Source organism: Urocitellus parryii, chromosome 3 (assembly GCF_045843805.1).
Source record: "Urocitellus parryii isolate mUroPar1 chromosome 3, mUroPar1.hap1, whole genome shotgun sequence".
Classification (NCBI taxonomy): Eukaryota; Metazoa; Chordata; class Mammalia; order Rodentia; family Sciuridae; genus Urocitellus; species Urocitellus parryii.
Genome location: NC_135533.1, coordinates 212,179,962 through 212,198,647, shown reverse-complemented (window position 1 = coordinate 212,198,647; position 18,686 = coordinate 212,179,962). Strand labels below are relative to the sequence as shown.

The 18,686-nt window shown below is 39.1% G+C and overlaps 1 protein-coding gene across 1 annotated transcript; it reads right to left on the bottom strand.

The window, feature by feature from the left end:
* Positions 1–857: 857 nt before the first annotated feature.
* Positions 858–18,219, bottom strand: LOC144253697 (uncharacterized). Its single transcript, XM_077796405.1, has 6 exons — positions 18,142–18,219; positions 15,224–15,273; positions 13,499–13,625; positions 4,792–4,902; positions 3,791–3,974; positions 858–2,911 (listed from the first exon to the last, which is right to left on the bottom strand). Exons 2-6 carry the CDS (start codon positions 15,266–15,268, stop codon positions 880–882), a joined length of 2,499 nt encoding a protein of 832 aa, XP_077652531.1. The 5' UTR covers positions 15,269–15,273; positions 18,142–18,219; the 3' UTR covers positions 858–879.
* Positions 18,220–18,686: the final 467 nt, after the last annotated feature.

Here is an 18,686-nt window from a genome sequence, read left to right as displayed (position 1 = left end):
AAGCATATACACACGTATACACACAATCTCCCAAGAGTCCAAAAGACTTTGTAATGGAAATAACATTTACATCTCAGCTAAAGAAATTCACATCATACACAAAAGTATGTCATGAAAGCTGAAAAGGGAAACATATAACCTTAAATCTTCCTATTAGAAAACATTGGAAATCGGTGACAATCTAGAAGTCCACTTTAATGAGGCACTGATCTCCTTTTCCAGCTCAAATTTTGAATTTTTTTATACAAGTGTTGAGAGCAACAGCCAAGTCTAGATGGCGCCTGACACTTTGCCAGTAGGAGTGATTTGAGAATTAAAGCCAGCGAGCTATTAAGAGGATGAGGATTCCTTAATGGCTGACTGCTGTATCTAGATGATGTTAATTGAGTTAAGCTATGTCTAATTATTAAGATGGTGAGGATTCCTTAATGACTGATTGCTGTAACTGGATGATGTTAATTGAGATAAGCTGTCTGTATTTACTTGGGTATATATACCTCTGCTGGTCTGAACACAGTGGCTCCCGCTGTTTCCACCATCACAAGTTGCTTGTCGCCCGCACCACCCGCTACTTTGCACAGCCCAGCCAGACTGCAGCACAAATTATGTTCAAAATCAAAAGGCTTTACCATATAGCTTACAAACACAGGGTTTCTCTCAGTTGTCCTCAACTACTCAAAAGAATGAGTGATAATCTCCTACTTTCTCACATTTATACAGTATGGGACTTCACAAAATGAGACTTCAAAAATTGCATTAGTTCACAAAAAGTCTTGCAGAGATTCCCTTACTCCTTACATTTATATGTTGTCCCTTGTGCAAATTTTCACGTCTTCAAAAGTAGGCTGTACAAATAAAGGCTTTGCCACATTTCTTACATTAATATGGTTTCCCTCCAGTATGGCTTCTCACATGTATCCCAAAGGATGAGGGAGAACGGAAAGCTCTTCCACACTCTAGACATTCAAAGGGTTTTTCTCCAGTGTGCATTCTAGCATGTATAGTCAGAGATGAAGAATGTCGAAATGCCTTCCCACATTCCTTACATTCATAGGGTTTTTCCTCAGTGTGGATTCTCATATGGATACTAAGAGCTGAGAAACAAATAAAGGCTTTTCCACATTTTTTACATTCATAAGGTTTCTCTCCAGTGTGAGTTCTTCTATGTACTGTAAGATGGGAAGAACTACTGAAGGCTTTCCCACATTCCTTACATTCATATGGTTTCTCTCCAGTATGGCTTCTCACATGTATCCCAAAAGATGAGGGAGAACGGAAAGCTCTTCCACACTCCAGACATTCAAAGGGTTTTTCTCCAGTATGCATTCTTGCATGTATAGTAAGAGATGAAGAATGTCGAAATGCCTTCCCACATTCCTTACATTCATAGGGTTTTTCCTCAGTGTGGGTTCTCATGTGGATACTAAGAGCTGAGAAACAAATAAAGGCTTTTCCACATTTTTTACATTCATAAGGTTTCTCTCCAGTGTGAGTTCTTCTATGTACTGTAAGATAGGAAGAACTAATGAAGGCTTTCCCACATTCCTTACATTCATATGGTTTATCTCCAGTATGGTTTCTCACATGTCTCCCAAAGGATGAGGGAGAACTGAAAGCTCTTCCACACTCCAGACATTCAAAGGGTTTTTCTCCAGTGTGCATTCTTGCATGTATAGTAAGGTATGAAGAATGTCGAAATGCCTTCCCACATTCCTTACATTCATAGGGTTTTTCCTCAGTGTGGGTTCTCATGTGACTACTAAGACCTGACAAACGAATAAAGGCTTTCCCACATTTTTTACATTCATAAGGTTTCTCTCCAGTGTGAGTTCTTCTATGTACTGTAAGATAGGAAGAACTAATGAAGGCCTTCCCACATTCCTTACACTCATAAGGCTTTTCTCCACTGTGAGTTCTTAGGTGTTCAGTGAGGGATGAGGAATGACTAAAGGCCTTCCCACACTCCTTACATTCATATTGAACCTTACCATTGTGATCTCTCATGTGTGCTTTAAAGGATGAGGGACAACTGAAGGCCTTCCCACATTCCTTACATTCATAGGGTTTCTCTCTACTTTGATTTTTCATATGTGTATTCAGGGAAGTGGGAAGATAGAAGGCTTTTCCACATTCCAGACATTCATAAGGTTTCTCTCCAGTGTGTTTTCTCATGTGGATACTTAAGGAGGAGGGGCAATTGTAGGCTTTCCCACATTCCTTACATTTATAGGGTTCCTCTCCTGTGTGTGTCCTCACATGTACAGTGAGTTTTGAGGATTCACTGAAGGCCTTCCCACACTCTTTACATTCATAAGGCTTCTCTCCTGTGTGAATTCTTATATGTCTTATAAGATGAGAGGAAGAGCTAAAGGCCTTCCCACATTCCTTACATTCATATGGCTTATCTCCACTATGAATTCTTTTGTGTTTGGAGAGTGATGAGGAACAACTAAAGGCCTTCCCACATTCCTTACATTCATAGGGCTTATCTCCACTGTGAATTCTTTTGTGTTCTGTGAGGTGGGAAGAACTACTGAAGGTTTTCCCACATTCCTTACATTCATAGTTTGCCTTTTCACTATGAATTTTCATATGTGCTCTGAACATGGAGGAACAACTGAAGGTCTTTATACATTCCTTACATTCATATTGTTTTTCTTCAGTAGGAGTTTTCATATGCTTCTTAAAACAAGCAAGAAAATGGAAGGCTTTCCCACATTCCTTACACTGATAGGGTTCATTTCCAGTGTGAGATCTGGTGTGATTCTTAAGTGATGAATGAAACAGGAAGGAATTTCCACACTCACAGCATTCAAAGGATTTGATTTCAGTAGTTCTCTGGAGCATAAGATTTGAAATTTGTCCACATTGATTTTCTTCATTGTATTCACAGATATTCTCTACCACATGACTTTTAAAAATAAAAGACAGATTATTAGTAATAAAATTTACCATTTTCAGTAAACATGTATGCTTTCTGCCCCATCAACTTATAAGTTCTCAAGAACGCACTTCCACAGCCAACACTGTCACAAAGCTTTTGACTTATATGATTTTTCTGATAAATCTGTCAAACAAATCTATGTGTGAAACCTTCAATATCTCAGTATCATTTGTAGGAAAAACTATCTAGCAAAATTCCTTGTGAAAGCACAATATTTTTTTTGTTTTGAATTTGAATCCTTTTATTTCTTTTTTTTAAATTTATTTTTTATTTGCATGTATTCATTAGTTATACATGATAGCAGAATGCATTTTGATACATCATACATAAATGAAATATAATTTCTCATTCTTCTGGTTATACAGAATGTAGAGTTACACTGGTCATGTAATCATATATGCACATTCTACTATTATATCCACACCCCCTCCCTTGCCCTCACTCCCCTCTTTCTAATCCAAAGTACCTCTATTCTTCCAAATCCCCCCCCCCATTGTGAATTAGCATCCACCTATCAGAGAAAACACTTGGCCTTTGGTTCTTTGCACCAGTTTCATCCATTTACTGGCAAATGCCATGATTTCATTCTTATGAAAGCATAATTTTTGACCTAGGTTTATGTTGAAAATGTTTCTTTTTAAAAATATTTTTTAGTTATAGATGGATGCAATATCTGTATTTCGTTTATTCATTTTTATGTGATGCTGAGGATCGAACCCAGTCCTCACATGTGGGAGGCAAGCACTCTGCCTGCTACTGAGCCACAACCGCAGCCCCAAAATATGTTTCTTAAATCTCAAAACTCTTTCCTGATGCACTACATTCTCTTATATGAAGGGCACTCACCTTAAACCTTTCTCATGGCTTTTGTTCCGAACATCCACACCATGGAAGTCCTGGTTTTCATATAAAATAGAGGAGCAGGAACCATTTCTTTTGAATCTCACTATTTTCTGTTCATTGGATATTTTTTCTCCATTGTTATCTTGAAGAACAACTAATTCCTTAGTATTAAGTAGAGACTCAAAACCTGAAACAAAACAAAAATAAATAAATACATAAATTTATCTTTAAGCTAAGGACTTTGAGCAGTGCAGCTGTTTCAGGACTTCATTATTAATAGGCACAAGGGTCAAAAGTAAAACACTTCATTAAAAACTAATTCCATGAAACCACAGTATGGTAACATTACTATAGTATGGTAAAACATGCTTGTAATCCCAGCTACTTGGGAGGATGAGGTAGGAGGTTCACAAGTTCAAGCACAGCCTCAACAACTTAGACCCAGTCTCAAAATTTAAAAGGGTATGGGATATAGCTCAGTGGTAGAGCACTCCTGAGTTCCCCAGTGCTGAAAAACAAAAATAGTTCTATGAAGAATGACACCGATGGTAACATGACCAGTAGAAATTATTGGGACCACAGACATGAAAAATTGGGCTTCAAATGAATCAAAATGCATTCTGCTATCATGTATAACAAATTAGAATAAATAAATAAATAAATAATTTTTTTAAAAAACAAAGTTCATGTTAAAATTTTTCTGTTAACTTGATATTTCATATTAGTATAGAAAATATATTAAAAATTTTCATTAATACTTTTTTAAAAATTATTACGAGAGGAAAACAGAAAAGATAAAATATACATATCAAAAACAAACTTTAAAAAAGCAAATATGGAGATCTTTGACAAGAACAAGGAAAGTATGAGAGGACAGATAAACAGTCAAAATAGTCCTCTGAGGCATCTGTGGATAATGAGCCTCCTCAGACAAAACAAACTTTTGCTTTATTTCTATTTTATTTTTTTCTTCTCCCAGGCCAGTTTCTCCCAGGGATTCTTGCCTTCCTGGTGCTGCTCCATACAGATGCCCTGGATAAGTTCTGTCTTCACTGTCTGCAGTTCCTCCTCTTGTTCCCACTGGGAGATCAGATTGGGTGTGAGTAGTGGGTACCCTGCACACGAGGAAAGGAATATCATGAGGGAAAGCAATGAAGAATCACAAATATCTTTCCATAAGATTGGGTCAAACTTTGGTCTTCTGATACTCTAAAGACAGAGAAGGATGAGTTTAACTGAAACAAAATGTCAAATCCATTGAAGAAAAACAAAAGGCAAAGGAAGGAGGGAGAGGAAAAAAGAAAGAAAAGAAAGAGAAGATAAAAGAAAAAGCTGAGATGTGGGGGGAAAGGCAGCCTCTAATGTGAAGAACTGATCTGAATCAGACACGGTGACACAAGCCTATAATCCCAGGGTGGGATTGGGAGGCTGGAGGATCATGAAGTCAAGGCCAACCTCAGCAACTTAGCAAGATACTGTTTCAAAGCAAAGAAAAACAAAATTTTAAAGGATTGGGGATGTAGCTCATGGTAAAGTGCCCCTAAGTTTTCCAATTCCCAGCACAAAAAAAGACAAAGAAAGATTGATCTGGGCTGGGAATGTAGTACACTGGAGACCACTTGCCTAGCATGTGCAAGGTGCTAAAATTGATCCTCAGCACCACATAAAAATAAATAAATAAAATAAAGGTGTAAAAAATTACAAAAAAAAATTTTGACCTACATTCACAGTGGAACCTCAATATTAATATAAGCTGATAGGACACAGCCAGAATATGTTTTCTTTATTTTTAATATTTTTTCACTTGTTGTTTGACACGATACCTTTATTTTGTTAGGGTTAAAAAGGGTTTCACCAAAAGTCATGTCCAAATATATCAATGAAACAGAGAGCACAGACACAGATCTACATAAGTAAAGTTGGCACTGTATATCTGTGAATTCAAGCAACCATGGATAGAAAATACAATAGGAAAAAATTACATCTGTATTAAACATGTATTTTTTGTGCTTATGTCCAAATCAATACAGTACAAAAGTAATTATGAATAAGACAGGATAGACAATAAAACAGGCAGACAGTTAAGAAAATGCACTCCCTCACACCAAAGGAAAAAAAAAAAGAGAGTGAGAGAGAGACTTTAAATGAAGAGGCTATGTCACAAAACTAACCTACAGAAAACATTCCAAACATTACAGCCAACTTCTTTGTCCCAAGTGGCAGGAAAAAGGAGGTAGAGCCGACCTGAGTGAAGACTACAGACTCAAGGCCTAACTAATCAGAATGTCACAGACCAAACCAAGAGCCTTGGCACTTTTCGAATACTTCCTTAGCATAGGTGTTGATCAATAGTATTAGCACTTTTTCGAGACATGATTAGCATAGATACTGACCAACACCCTTAGTATCTTTTCAAGACCTGATTAGCACGGATATTGATGAATGCCTCATCCAGTAGCTATTTAAGTCCCTAGACTAATACATTTATTTTTTTTTAAGAGAGAGTGAGAGGGGAGAGAGAGAGAGAGAGAGAGAGAGAGAGAATTTTTTTTTAATATTTATTTATTTATTTATTTTTAGTTCTCGGCGGACACAACATCTTTGTTGATATGTGGTGCTGAGGATTGAACCCAGGCCGCACGCATGCCAGGTGAGCGCACTACCGCTTGAGCCACATCCCCAGCCCCAGAGACAAGTACATTTAAGTGGAAACCTACTCTTAGGTTCCCCTCTCAGCCCCTGAGAGTTCTGCTTCTTTTCTTTTCAGTTATAGAAATACTACGCCTTCACTCTCAAATTCTGTTGTCTGTGGATTTGTCTTCAAATCTGTGAATAAGAACCTGGAAAAACAAAATGGCAGCCAGCTGCTGAGGTCTGCCATTGAGAGCTACAACACACTGCTCAGTAATACTGAAGAAGAGTCAGGTTCTGCCAGCTCTGACCCATGGAGCTGACCAGAAAGGCATTTCCCTGCTCTCTCAGCTGCAGAGGCATGTAACTTATGTGGACCTACAGACCAGCAGAGTGGAGAATCTGGTTTCATTTCAAACTCCAGTTTCAATTACATAGCACTTACATTTTGTCAGGCACTAAACATAATCAAGAGATGATGTAAAGTATATGAGAGCTTAGGCTGCATACCAGGGAATTTTAATTAAGAGATTTTGACCATCCACAGATGTAGGTCTCTGGGAAGATATTAGTATCAAATCCCTACAGACCAAGCAATAGCTAGGTAGTCAACTGATCTTTGACAAAGAATTGACAGCAACACAATAGAGAAAAGATAGCCTTTTCCACAAATGCTGTTAGCACACTGGACATACCCACATAAAATGATGAATCTATGCCCTTTACAAACATTAATTTAAAATGGATCATAGATTTAAATGTAAAACATAAAACTAGAAAAATTGTACAAGATAGAAGGAGAAAATCTAGATGACGTTGGATTTGGCTATGACTTTTTTGATACTATTATCAAAGGTATGATCGATGAGAAAAAGACTGATACAATACACCCCATTAAAATTAAAATTCCTGCTCTGTGAAAGATAATATCTAGAGAAAGAAAAGATAAGCTATGCCTAAAAGAAGACATTTGCAAGAAATTTCTCTGGTAAGAGGCTGTTTCACAGAGATTTATCTGATAAGAAAATGATTTCCTGTTCTTTACACAATGAAAGCTTTTTTAAAAAAAAATTATTTCTTAGTTGTATACAATACCTTTTTTTGTTTATTTATTTTTAATGTGGTGCTGGGGAACGAACAAGGACCTCGCATGTGTGAAGCAAGCACTCTACCACTCAGCAACAACCCCAGCCCAGAATGTTTTTCATTTTTTTACATATTTTTATTAGTGTATTATCACATACATAATATTGCAATTCATTTTGACACAACCATACATGCATGGAATAATGTGCTCCATTTCAATTCCCAGTACTTCTCCTTTCCTTTCCTTCCTCCCTCCCCCTGTCCGCTTCCTCTTCTCTACTGGTCTTCCTTCTATTTATCTATTGTTTTAATTCCTGCTTTATAGATACACACAATAGTGAAAGTCACTGTGGTATATTCCTATATGTGCACAGCACGATTTGGCCAGGTGCACTTTGCAGTCCCCTCTTTCCCTCTTCCTCCTTCCTTCCCATCTGCCCCCTACCTATCCTACCTTTTTTATTTTCATGGGCTCTCTCTGCCTGTTTCCCTCTTATTTTGCTCAAGTTTCCATACACAAGAAAAAAACATTACACCCTTAGCTTTCTCAATATGGCTTATTTCACTTAACATGATATTTTCCATTTCCATCCATTTACCAGCAAAGCCATAATTTCATTCTTCATTATGGCAGAATAAAAACCCATGTGTCAATTGCTGATGCCTCTGATTCTACTGCTGCCAGCCTGAGGTCACGTGGAGGTCTTCTTTCTGGGTTGCTGCAGAAGCCACTGTTGTACCCAGAGGTCTCTTTTCTGGGCACTACCTGGTTATCCCTGACTCGATTCTGATGCTACCTCCAAGGTCACTGCAGCTGAACCGGAAGTCTCCTGTTACTCAACCGCTACCTGCACCACTACCACCATTGCTGCTGCCTCTGATTTCCCTACTGCTAGACTGAGATCACCTGGAGGTGTTCTTTCTGGGTGCTGCTGCCACAGAAGAAACTGTGGATGCAACTGAAGCCTACATTGCTGCTGACCCCTGGAGATCACCTGGTGACACTACCCCACAGCTGCAGTTGTAACTGCCAATGCAGCCACCACTACTTCTGCTACCACGGCCTAGAGGACTGCTGCAGGGGAGATTCCAGGTTTGGTTGCATGTGGCTGAACCCATTTTGGGATACCAGCCAGGGCCTGGGACCTGGCTGCCAGCAGGTTTACCACCACAAGGCCTTCTGTCTGGGGACTCCAATCAGGACCTGCAGGTCCAGTGTTGGGGTACTTGTGGGGTTGGAGGACCCTGGGATCTTCCTGCTAAGAGTGCTAGTGGCCTGGGTATTGCTGCTGAATCTCCTGCTTTTGCTCCTTTGCATGAGTGTATTCCTGGTGGTCTCTCTGCAAGTAGGAGCAGCACTGAGATCTTGGGACTACAAATGGCAGAGCCTGAGGTATTTGAAACCCAGATTTGTAGGCTAGAGACTAGGTTTGCAAGGGCTGATCTGAATTTGGTGATCCCGAGAGACGTCAGAGTCAGAGCTGAGAAACTGTTGAACACTGACAGAGACAGTTCAACTTTCCAAAAAGATTTACTTTATTTTTTATTCCCTAATCTCTCTACCATATTTGGAACAGGATGCTTTTTATGCTATTTTCTTTCCAACTTCTCTCCAATCAACAGCCAATCTCTTTTGGCTCCTCTTCCACTCTTCCTGTGAATTTTTACTTCTAGCTTCTCTCTTCCTCCCTCACAAATATTACATACTACACTACTCTGTTCTCACATACAAAAACATTTTTAAAAGATAGTGCACCATGATCAAGTGAGATTCATCTGAGAGATGCAAGGTTTGTTCCATATACAGAAATCAATAAATGTAATTCATTATATTAATATACTTAAAAACAAGAATCATATGATCATCTCAATAGATGCAGAAAAAGCATTTGACAAAATACAGCACATTTTCATGCTCAAAACACTAGAAAAACTAGAGATAGTAGGAACATATGTCAACATTGTAAAAGCTATACATGCTAAACCCAAGGCCTGCATAATTCTAAATGCAGAAAAATTGAAAGCATTCCCACTAAAAACTGGAACAAGAGAAGGATGTCCACTTTCACCACTTCTATTCAACATCATCCTTGAAACTCTAGCCAGAGCAATTAGATAAAAGAAAGAAATTAAAGAAATACAAATAGATAAAGAAGAACTATCACTATTTATTGATGACATGATTCTATATCTAGAAGATCAAAGAAATTTACTAGAAAAATTCTAGAATAAGTGAATTCAGCAAAGTAGCAGGATATAAAATCAACACCCCTAAGTCAAAACACATTCCTATACATCATCAATGAATCCACTGAAAGAAAATTAGGAAAACTAACCTATTCACAATAGCCACCCCCCCAAAAAAAAAAAAAACTGGGAATCAATCTAACAAAAGACCTCTACCATGAAAACCATAGATCACTAAAGAAAGAAATTGAAGAATATTTCAGCAGATGAAAATATCTCCCATGCTCCTAGACAGGCAAAATTAATATTGTCAAAATGGCCTTACTACCAAAAGCATTATTCAGATTCAATGCAATTCCTATTAAAATCCCAATGACATTCTTCATAGAAATAGAAAAAGCAATCATGAAATTTATTTGGAAAAATAAGAGACCCAGAATAGCTAAAGCAATCATTAGCAAGAAAAGTGAAGCAGGAGGCATCACAATACCAGATCTTAAACTATACTACACAGCTATCATAACAAAATCAGCAGGGTATTGGCACCAAAATAGATTGTAGACCAATGATACAGAATAGAGGACACAGAGAGAAACCCACATAAATACAGTTATCTCCTACTAGACAAGAGTGCCAAAAACAATCACTGGAGAAAAGATAGCCTATTCAACAAATGGTACAGCAACACTGGAAATCCATATGTAGCAAAATGAAATTAAACCTCTCTCACCCTGTGCAAAAAATCAACTCTAAGTAGACAAAAAACTTAGGCACTAGAACAGAGACCCTATGCCTAATAGAAAAAAAAAAGAAAATAGGCCCAAATATTCACCACATTGGATTAGGATATAACTTCCTTAACAAGACTCCTAAAATGCAAGAAGCAAAGTCAAAATAATCAACAAATGGGATGGATTCAAATTTAAAAGCTTCTTCTCTCAAAGGAAACAATTAATAACGTGAAGAGAGAGCCTACAAATTGGCAGAAAATCTTTACTACATGCAACTCCAATAAAGCATTAATCTCTATAATATATAAAGAACTCAAAAAACTCAAAACTCAAAAAAACAAATAACCTAATCAATTAATGGGCTAAGGAACTAAACAGACACTTCACAAAAGAAGAAATACAATCAATCAATAATTTGCATTTCTTCCTTTTTTTAACAAATAATCTTTTTATTAATATATTTATTTTATTTATTTTTATGTGGTGCTGAGTATCCAAACCAGGGCCTCGCACCTGTTAGGCAAGCTCTCTACCGCTGAACCACAATCCCAGCCCACATTTCTTCTTTTGAAAAATCTGTTTAGTCCCTTTTGCCCATTTCTTGACTGGGTTATTTGGTTTTTGTTTGCTTTGGGTTTTTTGTTTGTTTGTTTGTTTGTTTGTTTGTTTAGTTCTGCTGTTGAATTTTTTTTTGTTCCTTGTATATTCTGGATGTTAATCTCCTGTCAGAGAAAAGATGGAAAAGATTTTCTCTCATCCTGAAGGCTGTCTCTTCGCAATTAATCATTTCTTTTGCAGCGTTACACAAAGAATTCTTAAAGATTAATAATAAGAGAACAAAAAAATACCATAAAAATATAGCCAAAGACCTAAACAAAAAATTAAACAAATACAGACAAATGGCAAGTAAAAAAGTAAAAGTACGCTCCACATCCTAAAATCATCCAGGAAAAACAAAACAGTGACACACCTCTACACGCCTTTTTGAACAGCCAAAACCCAGAAAACTGACAATGCTGAATATTGGCAAAAATGTAGAGAAACTGGAACTCTCATTCATTCTTGCTGGGAACGCAAAATGGTACAGCTACTTACGAAGACAATCTGGTGGTTTCTTATAAAATTAAAAATATGCTTACCATGGGGCTGCGGCTAGCGCTCACCTAGCACATGTGAGGCGCTGGGTTCAATACTCAGCACCATATAAAAATAAATAAATAAAGATATTGTGTCCATCTAAAAAATAAATATTAAAAAAAAAAACTCTTACCATATGATCGAGCAATTATATTGTGTCCCTTGGCATTCATCCAAGGAGTCAAAACTGCACACAAAAAGCTACACGTTTATGAGAGCATAATTCATACTTGTCAAAACCTGAAAGCATCCAAGATGCCCTTTAGTAAACGGGATGATAAATAAACTGTGGCACATCTATTCTACATAATGTTATTCAACAGTAAGAGAAAAATCATAAAAAGACATGAACGAAACTTAAATGCACATTACCGAGTGAAATAGGCCAATCTGAACAAGCTACATACTATAAAGATTCCAACTTTATGACATTCCACAAAAGATAAAAATATACAGATGATATAAAGACCAAAGGGTTAAGAGAGAGTAAGGGATTCAAAAGTGAAAGCACAGAACATTTTTAGGGGAATAAAACTACTCTATATATTACTATGATGGTACATTTGCCCAAACCCATACAATGTACAACACCACAAATGAACCTTAATATAGGCTATGGACTCTAGTTAATGATGAAGATGTGTCAATGTACATTCATCATTTGTAAATTAAACATAAACCATTCTGGTGTAAGATGTTCATAGTGAAAGAATCTGTCTGTGTTGTGAGGACAGTAGTTGTTAGAAATCTCTCTACATTCCACTTAATTTTGCTTTCAAACTGAAACTGCTCTAAAAATTAAAGCCTGTTACTCTGGGGCATGGTGGTACACACCTATAACTCCAGCTATTCAGGAGGCTGAGGCAGGAAGATCCCAAATTTGAAGCCAACTTGGGCAACTTAGCAAGACCTTTTCTCAAAATAAAAAAGAGCTGGGGATTTAGCTCAGTGGTAGAGAGCCCCTGGGTTAAATTCTCAGTACCACATAAACATACACATACATACATACATATGTGCATACGTACAAATGTACATACACACATACATTTTTTTAAAGCCTATTTTGAAAATGTTCACCCATACTCAGAATGTTGCCTTATATGGAAACAAGGTCTTTGTCAATATAGTAAACTTAAGATGAGGTTATTCTGGATTAAGATGGATCCTAAATCCGATGACTGATGTCCCTGTATGGACAGACATTAGAAATAGGTACACAGGGAAGGTAATAGTAGAGGCAGAGACTGGAGTGATACATCTATAAACAAACAAACAAAAAAAAATGCCAGCAACCACCAGAAGCTACAAAAAGACAGGGAAAGACTTTTTCCTTAGAGCCTTTAGAAAGAATATAGCTCTACTGATACCTTGTTTCACAATCCCAGATGCCAGAAATATGAAAGAATAAAAATTTCCATACTTTTTACCCACCAGTTTATGATACTTGTTCAGAGAGAGCCTAAGAAACCAATAGACTCATGTCTAAATCATCCAAAAGCACAAATTCTCTAATAGGTACTTTCTAATGCCCTCTTACTAAGATGCCCCTCGACTCCCCATGGGTATGTTCTCCCATGACTGCAAAATAAACCCTGCTTGTTTAACTTACAGGTGTGCTCCTGGTGGTCTCTGGGTAAAGGGCCTTCACAGCAGTAGAATCTTCAAAGGTCTCAAATCACAAACTCTCCCTGTGCCCCAGAGAAGCCCCTCAATCCCCACACATTCAATACTTAATAAGCCTCAAGTCTTTCAACCACAAAATGAACCTGTGTTCATTTTCATGAAGAAGCCTCCAGATTGTAAGCACCCTGTGGTTAGTGACCACGTTTGTCTTATTTACCAAGCACTCCCACTCCTCAGCACAGATCCTGGAACAAGGTCAACTAGCAGATAAAATTGTTTTCTAAACTACTACATGAACCAATATTGCCAATCTTACCTAATGAGACCAGGTTCTGGAAGGTTTCCAGCATCACATCTCTGTAGAGTCTCTTCTGAGCAAGATCCAGCAAAGCCCACTCCTGCTGGGTAAAGTCCACAGCCACATCCTCAAAGGTCACCGAGTCCTAAAAGATGCCACAAATTCTGTTCAGAAAGGTACAATTCCTCCACTGTGTGTGAGATGATGGGTGAGGCTGACAGTACTGGGGACTTGAGAATCAATTCAGGGGAGGTTCAGAAGATTCTTTGGACTCCCCAAGTCTATGGCAGGACTCCGTCAGCAGATCTCTTTCCCTTTCTACACACACATACTTAGTGACTGAATAAATCCTGTCTAAAGCCAAAATACTTCTAAAATACTATATTAGTCCCTTTGCAGTTGATAGTAATGAAATAAGAAAAAAAAAATCAAAGTTATTTTCCTTCAAACCTGCAAAGAACACTGGATATTAGGTATGTGGGTAATATTCCACACACATCAAGCAGTTCTCCAACAGACACTAGCTAGGATTCCTGTTGTTCAATAACATTGTTACACTATCTACATGGTCAGCTTCATCCCACAGGTTGAGGGCTCAGTCCCACAAAACTTCCCCATAATTCAAACAACATAACAACTAGTACATTGTCATTTATACTTCTGACCAAATGACTACATCTCAGGGTCCCCACTGTACCCTCCTTGAGTTGGCTAATATGCTGGGATGGCTTACAGAATCTAAGCAAACACTTCATTGTACTTATGGTTTCTTATAAATACAGAGAACTCTACAGATAAAGAAATATATATGGCATAGCAGGGTAGGAAAAGCTGTAGAACTTCCATGCCTTTTGGGGTGCCTCATACCAGGAACCTCTACATATTCATCTATACAGAAGCTCCCTAAATTCATTCTTTTTGGGTTCTCACAGAGGAATTACTAAAAGCAAGGCTATTTAAATTAGCAATTTAAATAATCAATTTAACCTTCAGTACCTCTCATCTTCAAGGTTAGTGGATAGGGCTGAGGAGTCAACCATACCTTAGTTCTTCTGGACCAGCAGTCATCCTGAGGCTATCTGTCCTGGTCACCAGTCATCATACAAAGATACTCTTATCACTCCAGACATTTGAAGGGTTTTAGGAACTCTATACCAGGATATGGGACCAAGACCACATATTGTACAATATCATATTATTCCTTATTCAGAAAATCTTCCTTATTCAAGAATAACTTGACCTGCTACTTTATTCCTATTAAGGCACTGAGCACAACATCAAACTCAGGTTTAAATCTTGATGAGGTTTTAATGAATGAAAACATAGAGAGTGAATGGGAACTTTTCCTTTTTTCCCCTCTCACAATCCTGAGAGGCCCAAGAGCCTGCACATCTTTCAACTCAGGCCCACAGCTGGCTCGGTTTTATAGTATTGTGGCCTGGACTCACCAAACTATAGCACATGCACTTACTCTAGCCTATCACCTACTTACATACTACTTATGTAAGTAAAGTTTTATTGCAATACAATAAAACATTTGTTTATGTTCCTCTATGAATATTTTTTCTATTAAAATGACAATTTCCTTGTAATAGAAATTCTATGACCTTCAAAACCTAAAATACTTACAATGTGATCCAAAAAGAAAAAAAAGAAGCAGACTGCTAACCTGTGCTCTAAAATAGCAGCAGGATATAAAATGAAATAGAAATATTCTTTTACAGCATTATACCTTTTACTTACCTGCATATTTTTCTGTAATCCAACACTTATTCTTTCTTCCTCCATGTCACCTTCATAAAGAAAAGTAAGACATTGAGAAGTTATAGGTAAGACAGAAGCTGACATGGGAATGCAACCATTCAGAGAATTCCCATACGCATGAGCCTGGATATTGTAGCACATCCATTACCAGTGACAACTCAAAACACATACCATGACTCCTAAGTAAATACAAACTGAACTTGTGTGACACTGGAACAATCCTTTCTTCCCTAGAGATACAAAACAACACTCTTATCCTTGTCAATGATACAAAAGAGGTTAACAGTAACATTTTATTAGTAAATTAACTCAAGTCTTAAGAACATCTGGCTGTCCATTTCCCCATGATAACAAAAAGCATTAAATGTATCGAATGGTGCCTTCAACCCTAAGAATATATATTCCCTGACTCATATCTAAGAAAGCACGAATTTACTTAAACACTAGGCTTCTTGGGGCTCCTTGACCAACATTTTTACTTGTTTACCATTTTACAGGATAATAGGCATTACTACAAAGCCCTGAACATTGCTGTCATCCCAACCCCACCCAATGGGCTCCACAAAACCTAATTTCTGAGAAAGAGAATCAACCTATTTGTTATGGTTTGAATCTGGGATGTCTTTCAAAGCCTCGTGTGTGGAAGGCTTGGTCTCCTGTGCTGCAGTGTTCAGAGTTTGGGCTTGGGGAAGCGATTGGATTATAAGGGGTCTGACTTCATCAGTGGATTAATCCATTTTATGGATTAAGAGTCTGAATGAATGGGAGGGGAGGGGGGATAGTAGAGAATAGGACAGACAGCAGAATACATCAGACACTAGAAAGGCAATATGTCAATCAATGGAAGGGTAACTGATGTGATACAGCAATCTGTATACTGGGTAAAAGCGGGAGTTCATAACCCACTTGAATCAAACTGTATAATATGATGTATTAAGAACTATGTAATGTTATGAACGACCAATTAAAAAAAAAAAAGAGGGGCTGGGGATGTGGCTCAGCGGTAGCGCGCTTGCCTGGCATGCGTGCGGCCCGGGTTCGATCCTCAGCACCACATACCAACAAAGATGTTGTGTCTGCCGAAAAAAAACTAAAAAATAAATATTAAAAAAAAGTTCTCTCTCTCTCCTCTCTCACTCTCTCTTTAAAAAAAAATGCTTTAGTAGAAAGCGTGACATTGCTTTCTATAAAAAAAAAAAGAGTCTGAATGGACTACTGGGAGGTAACAGGAACTACAAGACGTAGAATCTAGAAGAAATGAGAAAGAGGAAAAGGAAGAAGTAGTGGAGGTGGTGGAGGTGGTGGTGGTGGTGGTGGGTGGTGATGGTAGTGGTAGAAGAGGGGGAGGAGGAAAAAGAAAATTTCATTGTATCTAGCCATTAAAAGAATCATATTTCAAACATGCACAAGGAAACAGAAGTTGCAAATTGTTTTACAGAAAGTTTCACAAAATAAGTAGGAAATTCATAATTCCAGTGTAGAGAGGGAAGATAATTATCTACTTCCAACACCAGAAGGGTACAACTAAAAAATATGCCAGATCACATACAAAGTACAAGTAATACAAATGTATTGGTAACAGTTGAAAAATGAACAATAAGTATAAATCACAACTTAAATTCATTTCATCCTAGGAATGACCGATGCTTAAAAACTGAATCAGTAAAAAATGAAAAAAAGAATAAAACTGAATCACTGGGACTCAGTGGTAAGGTGCCTTACTAGCGTTGAGTCCTTGGATTCAATTCCAGCACCACAAGAATAAAATAAACAAAAATTGAATCACTGATTAATGAAATTCACAGTATTCATGGAAAGGTTATCTGACATATTCTCTTAGACACAAAGCAATGACTAATCTATTTCAGTGTACATTGCTAAGAATAACTTAGGCCATTAGAAAGAATTAGATTTTAAACGTTAAAAATGCAAACATTCTATTTAATAGTGAAGTACTGATTAATTTTCTCTGAAATCAGGAACAAGGCAAGAATGAAAATTATATGCTAATCTCCACTCAGCTGGGTGTCCTGGCAAGTGCAGTAATTAGAAACAAAAAAATGTAAAACACAAAGTTTTAGGAGGAAAAAAATTAAAACTGGCACATTTTCTGTGCAAAATTGAAAGAATCTATAAACAAGTGACCAAGCTTTTTTTTTTTTTTTTTTTTTTTTTTTTCCCCTCTCCCTGCACTTTGCAGTACTAGGGATTGAAGCCAGGGGCACTCTACCACTGAAATACACCCCTGGTCCTTCTAATCTTTTGTGTAGAGATAGGGCCTGCCTAAATTGCTCAGGCTGCCCTTGAACTTGGGATCAAGTTCTACCTCAGACCCAAGTAGCTGGGATTACAGGCGTACACCACCGCGCCAGGCTAAAATGTATCACTTTATTAAGGATGAAATGCACTTGCCCAGGAGGCGGGTTAACAGTATTTTAAAATCAGCTCCCTCTTGTGTATCTGAATGCAATGTGTCCAACAGGCCCCAGGCCCCCGGGGAACTCTCAGACCCGCGCTCGGCAGTGCGCGAGGCCCAGGGGCAGCGGGACGAGCTCACCCCACGCCGGGTGTGTGCAGACCAGCAGACCCGCACAGGCTCCGGACCCGGGCCCCGACGCAGGCGAGGCCTCTGCTCTCCGCAGGGAGAGGCCGCGGGGCTCCCCAGCTCAGGCCTGCAGGAGACGCGCCCGCCGCTGGCGCAGCCCGGAGTCCCCGATGCGGTCACCGGGACGAGCGCGGCGCCGGCGGAGCCGACGGGACTCTGGGCCGCGCGGGTGAAGGGGGACCCGGGACGGCGGACGAGCGGAAGCCAGCCTTCCGCCTCCCGCGGGGCCAGGACGGATAGGATGCGGCGGCGGAAGAGAGGAAGTCAGCCTTCCGCCTTCCGCGGACCATACCTGGATGGCGCCGGGCTGGGACGGATAGGATGCGCACTGAGGCAAGAATATATCTCACACGAGGGCTGCAGCGTAAAGTGTCATGGCGCCCTCAAGCACGCAATGAGCTACCTCGCGCCTGCGCAGAATCGCTCTTCTGCCTCCCGCTACCCCCCTCCCCATTCTGAGAAACACTCTGCGTAAGGGGCGGGGCTTCGGTTGCTGGGCGTGGCGCGGAGTACCTGGCTCAGTCCACCATCCCAGGGAACGTGCTAATTTTCCCTGGGGTTGTAGGTAAGAAGAGAACCAGAACCGTGGACGAGGCTGGGGAGGGACCAGGCTAGCCGGCCGAGTGGACTCTGGTAAGACCAGATCAAGGGGCGTGACTTTTAATATTCCAGAGGTTGGGTCTAAGATGGGTCCTGGTGGCCAAGCAAGACCCCTGGAAATTCCTAGAGGCGGGGCTAAGGTTAGAGCCTGTCACACGGGTTCCCTGAGGCCCTGGAGTATCATGCTCATCAAATGCGTTAATACCCTTGCTAGAGCCCTGTCCACAGGCCATCATA